This window comes from Phalaenopsis equestris, unplaced genomic scaffold, assembly GCF_001263595.1.
Source record: "Phalaenopsis equestris unplaced genomic scaffold, ASM126359v1 Scaffold000568, whole genome shotgun sequence".
Classification (NCBI taxonomy): domain Eukaryota; kingdom Viridiplantae; phylum Streptophyta; class Magnoliopsida; order Asparagales; family Orchidaceae; genus Phalaenopsis; species Phalaenopsis equestris.
Window position 1 is genome coordinate 295,792 of NW_018165008.1, and position 10,513 is coordinate 306,304.

General features: G+C 33.0%; 1 protein-coding gene across 1 annotated transcript; it reads left to right on the forward strand.

Annotated features, from left to right (window-relative positions):
- The first annotated feature begins 5,975 nt into the window (after positions 1–5,975).
- LOC110029387 (S-norcoclaurine synthase 1-like) lies at positions 5,976–7,957 on the forward strand. The gene is made up of 4 exons (XM_020731655.1): positions 5,976–6,317; positions 6,394–6,641; positions 6,758–7,082; positions 7,520–7,957. The coding sequence occupies exons 1-4, from the start codon at positions 6,063–6,065 to the stop codon at positions 7,763–7,765; spliced, it is 1,074 nt and encodes a 357-aa protein (XP_020587314.1). The 5' UTR covers positions 5,976–6,062; the 3' UTR covers positions 7,766–7,957.
- The last annotated feature ends 2,556 nt before the right edge of the window (positions 7,958–10,513 follow it).

Sequence of the window (10,513 nt, forward strand, 5' to 3'; positions counted from 1 at the left end):
ATGTTCATGTATAGAGAAAAGAAAAGATGAGAACATGTTGAGATGAGGATGAGTGTGCTTGTATGTTGCATGATTTGCATGTTTTTGATGATTTATCTGCTTGAATGAATGCCTGAATGATGCATTTTCCTTTTCTTCCCCTTCATGATGTAAGTTGGCTTTAATGAGTATAAATGTATGTTGAGATATAATGAGCTTAGTTAAAAATAGCCTTAAGCAAACAAGTGTGTGGTTATAGAATGAATAGAAGGACAAATTGAACTTTCTAAAGTGTTAAGAAAAAGGGAGTTTGATGAATTTAAATTATATACAAGAGAGAGTATTTTTTATTTGAAAGAAAATTAATGCTTGCTCTAAAGTGACATATTTTTTAATATTAAAAATAACTTAATGAAAATTCTTTTTTTAGAATAAGTAAATGTGCTCCAAAAGTATAAAGTTTTAAAATATAATCAACCCATATTAAAAAGTTTTCTACTCTAACTAAAATATCTCAAAATTGCTTAATTTTAAAATTTAGAAAAGCTCAAGTCCAAAAGGGTATCTTTCTCAAAAAGTCTTTTTTATAAAAAAAATAATTTCTTTCAAAAATACAAAATCACTCCATATAAATTTAAGCTCAAAACTAAGCTCCTTTTCAAAATCCTTTAAGGAAATCATTTTGAAAATTCAAAGCTTATTTGAAAGAACTTCTTTTAGCCTTTTCTTAAAAATCTTTTCAAAATAAAAAGAATCTCTTAAGAAATTTATAGAGTTTCCTTTAAATGCTTCCTAAGATTCAAAGTAATTCCTAAGATTCAAAGTTCTTTTCAAAACTGAAATTCAAATATAGAAGACCTTTTGAAACTAAAACCTTCACTTTTCAAAGTTTAAAGGATTTTTTTTTTAATTCTTAAGCCAAAACTTTTTAAACTTCACAAGAATCTTTTTAAAAGAAAAAGTACTTCAAACACACTTTTTCAAAAATTTTAAAACTTACTAAAACTTAAACTTAAATCAATTCAAAAAGAATAACTTTCTTTAAAATATAATTTTAAACCCCCACTTGAGCTTAGAAAGTAAAAATATTTAAAAGGTTTTCTTTTTCCAGACTCTCTCTTGTGCTTAACCTAAACAAGATTAATATACTCTTTAGCTTAAGTGTTTAGCATAATGAGTATTATTTCTCTCTGGAAGCATATGATTTCGTAATCTTGTGTTATGAGTGTATGGGTCTTAGGAAATTTTGAATCTAGATGTTTCATGTGAAAGTGAATTCATATCCCTCATATTTTAGTTTGCATGATAAAGTTACCCTTTTTAAAAATCCTTTTTTCATGAAAAAACAAAATCTTTCCAATGAGAATATGAAAGATTCTTTAATATAAAAATTATAGAATTAAAAAAGCTTAAGTTTAATTTTTTTAAATATGATGTCTGTGACCACTGAAAAAGCTATGATGAGGAATAAGGGCACCTTGGAGAGAGAATTAAATTTAAAAAAAAAACTTTGATTTGCTGACATCAATAGACACCTAGGAAAACTGAAACAAAAAAACTTTAGAAGAGCTTTGATTTGCCACCATAACTAACAAACTTATGTATCAAACAAATCATTACTTAAATAATGAACCCTTACGATATTTAAAATCAACCAACTCTAAATTTTTTATAACCACACCCTAGGTTAGCACTAAATTGTGAACCCTAAGTTAGTCAACATAGATGAAAGCTTAATTCCACACACCATAGAATAGTCCAGTCTAGAAACTTAAGTTAGTTTACTAGGTACCCAATAGATAGAATTAAGGATTATGACATAAAACAAATTACCTATCTTCTTAGAGTATAAGAGTATCCTAGAATGAAGTGACCCATGGTTACTGATGAAGATACTAAAAATCATTTTATAATGGGAAGGGTCACATTGTGCTCCTAAAGTGGCTTAGCATGCTACGGTTGCTCAAGCGAATGTTGAACAAGCATATTATGCTCAAGGAATTGATTTATGAGAGAATGCTGAACAAGCATTACAAGGAATCAGTTTCCATTCATAAACCCTTGGAATAATAAATTCTTTATTCTTAAAAGGAAAAGTGATATATTCAGGGAGAGGAAAATCCACCCTTATTTGAACATTAACCTTAGCAAACGACAAACGAGAACTTTTAGTTGTCAAAGACTCAACCGCAAGAGGTATATCTAACTTACTAACTGTTTTAGAAATTCTACTTTCAGACCAATAGAATAAAGGAAGATTTGGAAATTAAATATGAATCAGAATTTCTTTGAAATCTTCAAGATTAAACCTGAAATCTATAATCTATTTTTTAAAAATAAATTGTTTGCCCCCAATAAACCAAGGGCCATGTATGTCGCCTCAGGATATGTAAACTTAAAAAAGAAAGAAACATTCAGTGAAAGATAGAAGCTCAACCAAATCCTTCAATTTCCATATCTTACTGATAGTTTGAAGAAGATTCTCATAGAAAGTCATTCTACCTAGAACATAACCAAACAAGGCAAGATCTCATAATTTAGAACCATCCTCAACCTCATCATCAGAGAAAATAACTTTTTCATCTGCACAAAACACATAAGACATGTTAAACCCATACGAATTTGAGAGAATAGAAGAAACTAATTCCTTTCAACTTAAAGTTGGCACATGACCAAGAATAGAACGAGATGGAGAAGAGCGAAGAGGGGGAAAAGAAGAATCTATGAAACCAAAAAAAAAAAAGCAAATTGCCTAAAATTGTAAAAAAGATTAAAAAAAAGAGGAATATAAGAGAGAATTGAAGATTTTTCCAAAAGATATGGAAATCTCGAAGAAACCCTAAAGGGTTAATTTCAATAATCACCAGAGTGTCGCTCCCCTCCTATAACCATAAAGGGTTTCAGGCAACTTATGCTTATTTAGATGAATTATTTAGCAACACATCCATTTTATTTAACTAATACATCTACTTAATAATTTTATAATAAACATTATGTTTAAACTATACAAAATGTACTTCAGAAAAAAAAAATTATATTTGTAAATGAGAGTTTTAATTTATGTTGCAGTAGTATAAAATTTCATTTATGAGTATAAGAAATCTGGATGAATAAGGGCTAGTCTAAATGACACTAACCTCACAAACATATATATTATTATTTTATTGAACTTTTTTCAAACTTTGTCCTATGAAATATGATTCTAGAAGAAGGGCTTATCCTTTATTTGACATTAATTGGTCTCATAAATTAAATGACATTAACATGCTTTGAACTACAACTCAAAGACTAATTTTTGTGGTGAAAGAGCTAAACGTAGTGGGAAAAATGGTGGATGAAATAAGTTCAATGATTCCATTAAATCAATAGTATAGTGAGGAAATATATCACACATATAATTGCTTAAACTACATAAGGAAAAAAGTATTAAACTTGACTATTGATATAGAAAAATTGCCAGGAGCAATTGCCCACAACGAAAATAAACTAGTTATGCCCCTATGTAGGCCTATTGTTGGGTTTATGCCTTAGGGATTATATTATTTTGCCTTCTAGAGCATGTTTTATATTTTCCTAAGAAACAAGCAATAATATGAGTAGGGATTATACTTTATAAAACATATATCTATGTTCTTATGAACATATATACTAATTCTTCTATAGTTTTCAGAAAAAAAAAGGAAGAATATAAATGCTTCTTCAACAAGATATATTAAGGGATTAATTCTAGAAATTTCTTGTTTTAGTTGAGTTAGCTATCATTCAAGAAACATGTTTTATAAGAGCTGGTTGTTAGTTACATAAATAAGATTAATTAATTTTTAATTATTAATTAGTTCTATTTTTATGAGGATGATTATTATAACTGCAGTGTCTAATTATTATAATTGCAAGAAGTTGTTATTAGAACTTCCATTCGATTAGAAAAATCATTACGTGTAAGCGTTCGGAAGTGCAACTAATGGTGGATGGAGAGATCATATCACATAGGAGTAGGGCTGTCAATTTGGCTCCTTGTTCGTGAACAGCTCGTGTTCGGCTAGTTCGTTAAACCTAACGAGCCGAACACGAACAAATTTTAAAGCTCGAAATATATGACCCGAACACGAACATATATTTGTTGAATAACACTCGAGTTATACTCGCCGTGTTATCGGTGTTATTCCTCCATCTGCATTGTTATTTATATAATAATATTATTTATATATTTATGTCTAAGTTTAAATCATAACACCTCATGTGGAAATGTGATTAGTGTCTTCTTTTGTATATATTTGATCCAAGTTCGAATCCCACACTTTACATCTATTTTCCTCAATTTTAGTTTAACGAGTCAATTTCGAGCCGAACACGAACACATTGTTCACGAGCCGATTTCGAACACGAGTTATTTCGAACGAGCCGAACACGAGCCAAGCCTGAGCTCGCTCAAACTCGGCTTGTTTACAGCCCTACATAAGAGAGATCACATCAACACAAATTCATGCGTATGTGATATGACCTCCTAATCAACCGTTATATGTGTGTGTGTGTGTGTGTGTGTGTGTGTGTGTGTGGGGTTGGAGTTGTAAATAATAATTTCTTCTCGTTCGTTTTTCTACCACTGGTTGCAAAAGACAATTAATATGAAGGACGATGGCAGTTTCTCCTTTGCATCCTTTAGACATATCTGACATTTGGAAAAAAAAAATGAGGTCTTTTAATAAGATATCTTTGAAAAATTACTGAAGGTCAGTTTCGTGAATTTTAATGAGCCAAAGTCAATGGTCTTACGTCTGTTGTACCTTCTTTATTTAATTTTGACTTTTAATGGCAATTAGTTTAGATTAAAAGATAATAATTAATGATTAGGATGTGTTTTGAATTTGATTATGTTAGTTGAATGGAAATCAAACAACCAACTCTTCCGTACGTAGCATCTATTGCTTCTACTATTTATTTTTTTTTTAAAATTTATTGCTGTTAATTCTACCACCACAATCTTTGTCTTTGATTACCATTTCATTATTTAATAGTTGAAAACTTTAAAATGGCCTGTTAATTTTATTTTATAAATTGACCACACAAAAAAAAATGCTGGAAGTCCCCGTTGATTTTCGCTGATGTGATTGGGCGACTTTGTTACATCAGCGTCATAGTGGGAAAATATTTACGTACGTCGGGAGGTTATTCAGAGGGTACGGAGGAGTTATATCTGTGTTATACCTTATGTAACTTCCTTGTAACCTAACTGTAATCTATAAATAAGTTCTGCGTTTTTGTAATTCCGGTACATACATGCAAGTTATAGGTGGTATAACGGGGATATAATCTTCATGTACCCTCTGAATAACCTCCGATGTACGCAGCGCTGCGTGCGTCTTACGTACGCAAATATTTTCCGTCAAAGTGATTGGGCGACTATGACATGTTAAAAGTAGAATTTAGGTGTTAAATATGTAATTTGGGTGGTATAAATCAAAACATTAAAATTAAAAAAAAAGTGATTTTTTAATGTGATATGAAAGATTTGAGTGATATAAATGAAAAAAAATATATTTAAAAAAATATATGAAAAATTTGAGCGGTATAAATGAAAAAAGTAATGTTGTTTAGATAGACATCGTAATAATCTTTTTTAAAAATTACAGATTTTAAAAAGACACTGCAAATTTATGTTGCTAAAATTTAAAAAAGAGTGCAAGCCTTCTTTCCTGAAAGCATTATTTAAAGAAATTGTCATAGTAATGAATCTCATGTCTCATCCATTCAATAAATTGAAAGATTTTTTGGGTTATAATGAAGCTGAAAATTATTTTCTACATAGAAAAGTCTTGCATGATGGCAAAATTTTCATGCGGAAAAGTCTTAATTTTTGAAAGTCCTTTTTTTTCACCGCTGCTTGCTTGTCTACCCTTCAGCTCCTTATTTTAACAAATTAACTTTCTGTTGAATCATTAGCGAATTTTCTACCACCAGCAATTACTATGAGCTCTGAATATCTGTAAATAATGCAATTCAATGTACAGATACAAGTTCTAAAAGCATAAATATGTATAAATTGCAGAGGAGAGCAGCAGGACAGACTAGATAGAGAGGCAGAAATGAACAACACAGAGCCTATAAGCCCTCTGGACTTGAGTCATTCCCTACCAGTGCCCAGTGTGCAGGAGCTCGCTCGATCCGGCGAGATCCCAAAGAGATACTTAAGGCCTGAAGCCGAAGCCAATCCGGTGGCCTCAGTTGATGACGACGAACTTCCGGCAATCGATTTAGAGAAGCTCCTCAGTCCAGAGCTCAACAATGAGGAGGAGGTCAATAGGCTAGGATTTGCATGCAGAGAGTGGGGCTTCTTCCAGGTATATATACATGCATACCTCATTGCTCATTAAAATTCAAATTTTTAAATTTTTTTTTGCTTAAAATTATGCTCAGCTTATAAATCATGGAATACCAGAAGAAGTGATAGAGAGGATGAAGGATGATATTAAGAAGTTCTTTGAGCTCCCGCTGAGAGAAAAAGAGGAGATAAAACAGTTGCCAGGGCATATTGAAGGCTATGGCCAGATGTTTGTACATTCGGAAGAACAGATACTAGATTGGGGAGATGTGCTCGTTCTCATTATCCAGCCTTCTCAGAATAGAAACATGAGATTTTGGCCTACCAATCCCTCCACATTCAGGCAGATTTCAAAACATAATGATTTTGTTGCTTCATATTTATAAATTAATTATTACATATATAGGTATGTTTTTTTAACTTTTAACATGTGTGCACATATCTGTGATTTTGTTACAGGGCTAACCTTGATGCATATACAAAGAAGATTGGAGAAGTTGCTGATTGTCTATATAGATTTATGGCTAAGGATTTGGGGATTGATGCTGAAGACATTCTTAATCTTTTTAGCGATCAAATACAGTCTGTAAGGATAAATTATTACCCACCTTGCAAGCAGGCTGATAAGGTGTTGGGTCTTTCTCCGCACAGTGATGGTACTGCATTAACAGTGCTTCTACAAGCAAATGATGTCCATGGCTTGCAGATAAAGAAAAATGACAAATGGTTCCTTATAAAACCAACACCTGGAGCTTTAATCATCAATATTGGTGATATGATTGAGGTTATTATTGGGATGTTTTATCAATTAATCATAACCAATTGATATTCAATATTTTAAGGACATCACGTCTGCATTGTCAATTGATGTGCCTTTTACATTTTCGTAACTCTTTTTTAACAATATTTACACCTCTCAATCATTATGAACTTCTTTTTAGCATATAATAGCATAAAAAACATGCCCATTTAAATATGATATAAGACATGCTAAAATGAGAACAATGATGTAGAAGTCAATTTGGATTTTGAGAAAAAAAAGGAATTTTGCCTCTCTGTGTGTGTGTGCGTGTGTATATATATATATCATTCAATTTTGCTTCCCTATGTTGAGTTCAAATTCTTTGAACTTTCATAAAGAGGCATAAATTAGGGTTCATCATAATGAAACTATATATTTTGAACATCTATTATTTATGTGCTTCTCTGTCTTCTCAACAGGTAATGACTAATGGAAAGTACAAAAGTATAGAGCATAGAGCTACTATAAATTCGGAGGACGAACGAATCTCAATAGCAACATTTAATGCACCAAGCATTGATACTATTCTGCGTCCTTTTCCAAAGCTAGTTAATGGTGATGGGGAGCTTTATAAGACGATAAGTGTCAAAGAGTATGCAAAGAGATACCTTTCAGCAAAACTGAATGGAAAAGGTGCTTTAGAGAGCATGAGGTTGAGGAAATGATGGAGGGTTCCTACCTGCTAATAGTTTATGATCAAAATATTTTGTATGATATGTTGTTATTGCGATTATTATCAATGTCATTGCTTGATAAGTATATCATTCCCCAAAAAAAATTTTGACATGCCAAAATCATTTGGTGTCAACATAAGTATCTGATGGTGATGTTCTCCTGCATTCTAAAGGATTAAAGGATCCCAGGGTTTTATCATATTGTTTGATTTTTGTAGGATTCATGTATGCTTCACAAAGTTTTAAATTGAGATAAACTAGAGGTGGTAGTTAAGGAATACCTAAGTTCATCTCGTTTTTGACTCAATCAATGGTTCTAGGAGCTTCATGTTGATGCCGTGGGCACTTTCTCAAGTTGATGTGCGTAGGAATGGTTGGGCTATTGATATGATCAAATTTGTGAGAAGCTTGTTAGAGCTCTTAATACTATATCTAATGGTTATATAAATGGTTGGAAAGGTTGGGGAAATGTTGTCTAAAATGGCGGTGAAGTTACTATAATAATGATATGATGAAGGGAGAATACTTTGCTTGAAGCCCCGTACTTTACATGAGGGTTATGGGGTAATTATAATAGTTATTGTTGTTGATTTCACTTTTGGTGACGTCCATACTCCTTCCTCACTCTTGTTTTGAGCTTAGGATCTAGTCTTAGAATTTTTAAAGACTAACTTATTAAACTAATGGATCGGGTTGGTGGTTTGAGCTTAGGATATAGTATTATAATTTATTGATTATTGAATCATGTTTAACTCAAACATTTATTAGTTTTTTTTTCAATCAATTAATTTCTCATTTTATTTTCAATTTAAACTCGATCGTGGTTTAAGAAGAATTCCAATCATGTTTGAGCTCGTTTTGAACCTAAGGCATGAATTAAGAGCAAACATGAAGTCTGATTGAGAGGGTCCTATAAGGTTGAAAGGTACTTAAACTATAGAGTCAAGTCTTAAAGATTGAAAGGGTTGCCTAGGAAATTTCCAAACTTATATAAACTCAACTTGAGCTTTAATAATTTGACCCCAAGCAGCTCAACCAAAGTTTGAGGATTCAAGGCCAAATACACGAAACACCAAGGAGTTAAGAAATAGTTCAATTTCTAATTGGTATGGGTCATAACACTAGTCCTCTAGGAGGGCTGGTAGGCTAAAGCCAGATTCTAAATCCTAGAGAGAGAAAAAGAAAGATTTCATAAAGATGAGGTCAACAAGGTTGACAAAGCAAGATGATTGATCTGATTTGGCCGTTGCATCTGATCGATTGAGTAGCCAAAAGATTGTTGGTGGGTTCGATCGAGCCGATGGGGCTGATCAGATGAACCAGTAAGACATGACAATCAGTTCAATAGGGCTGGTGCAGCTGATCAATCAGATTGCCCAAAAAAAGATCGGTCTTGCCGATCGGGCCTGTGGGGCCAAGAAGACGAGCCAATGAAGGGATATAAAAAAATCAATAAGTTTATGCACTTTAAAAAGTCATACACGACACACAAAACAATGCAAATGCAAATAACATGCATATGAAAATGAAATCCAATCATTTCTGGCTATAAAGTGGAATCGTCACGGGGCAAGGCGGGTGTTTCTACAAAGAGACCGGCAATCTTTTCCGTTTGCCTGACAAAAAGAAATTCCATGAGGAAAATTCTTGCGGCGTAGGAAATGTGATTTTCCATTCTATATGCCTAAACGACGGATTTTGCTCCCCTCTATTGTGGTAATGAAAGCGCAGGTGCAAATGCAGGGTTAGAATGACCCCAGGCATTGGGATTTCGTGCTAGAAACAAAATGATAGGCTTTACTCGTAGGATTCACGGGGGAAATGCAAACCTCCTAACCTATGGGGTTTTATCTAGCAACACCAAAAATCCTAACCTAGCTTTTCTAACATTCATTCAAACCTAGAGCCCTAATGAAAGGAAGAATGAAAGTTTGAGGAGTCTCACTGCTGCGGTGTTTGATTGAAGTCTGACGTTCGCTTTGGAAGGGGCACTTCTAGTGATAGGAGAGATGATTAAGTCAGGTCCCTTTCCTCAAGAGTTTGAGAATATCTCCTTGCCGGAGAGGCTGCAAATTCTGCTGAAGTTCCCCTTCTCCAACGTAGGATGACGCTCTCTTCGTTGTTCCCCCAAGCTAGGATGAAGATCTCCTAGTCATGCTTCCCAGATAGTTTGCCAGAGAAGGGAGAAGTCACCAGAGAAGGAAAAGAAAGGAGAAGAAGGAGAAATTGAAAGATGACAAACTCCCTTGGCTCTCCTTGAGGAAGATGAAGAGTTGTCCTCTTTTTCATTGCCCCAAGCTCTAAGCTCTGAAAAACCCTAAGCTCCTTGACAAAAAAGATGGAGTTCTCTCTAGAACTCTTAAGCTCTCACCAATAGCCCGTCTGAAGAATGAGTGGAGATTGGGGAAAATGAGCATAGCCAAAAAATGCTATGAGTGAGCAGTGATATATCCCGAGCAAGTCAGGTGAACACCCTACACACGTGACATTAAAAATTAACTCCAGCAAGGGGGTTGCTCTTAAAGAGAAATTTGGTGACTCTATTATTTTGTGGTTTAATTTTTCCCTTAATTTGAAACTTAAGGATATTATTTATAATGATTGTTGAATTTTTTTCTCTAAATCATGATACTCCTGATTTTTGTATTAAAGTTATTAATAAGATTCCTATTACCAGCTGTTTTTTTTTTTGGAATGTTAATTATAAATATTCTAAAAAAATAGTTTATCTTTTTATGT

Bases quoted from the DNA above. Each gene is read 5' to 3' on its own strand.
- LOC110029387 (XM_020731655.1), top strand. From the start codon at position 6,063: ATGAACAACACAGAGCCTATAAGCCCTCTGGACTTGAGTCATTCCCTA. The intron at 6,642-6,757 runs GCAGATTTCAAA...ATTTTGTTACAG, and splicing joins ACCAATCCCTCCACATTCAG to GGCTAACCTTGATGCATATA. The intron at 7,083-7,519 runs GTTATTATTGGG...TCTTCTCAACAG, and splicing joins ATATTGGTGATATGATTGAG to GTAATGACTAATGGAAAGTA.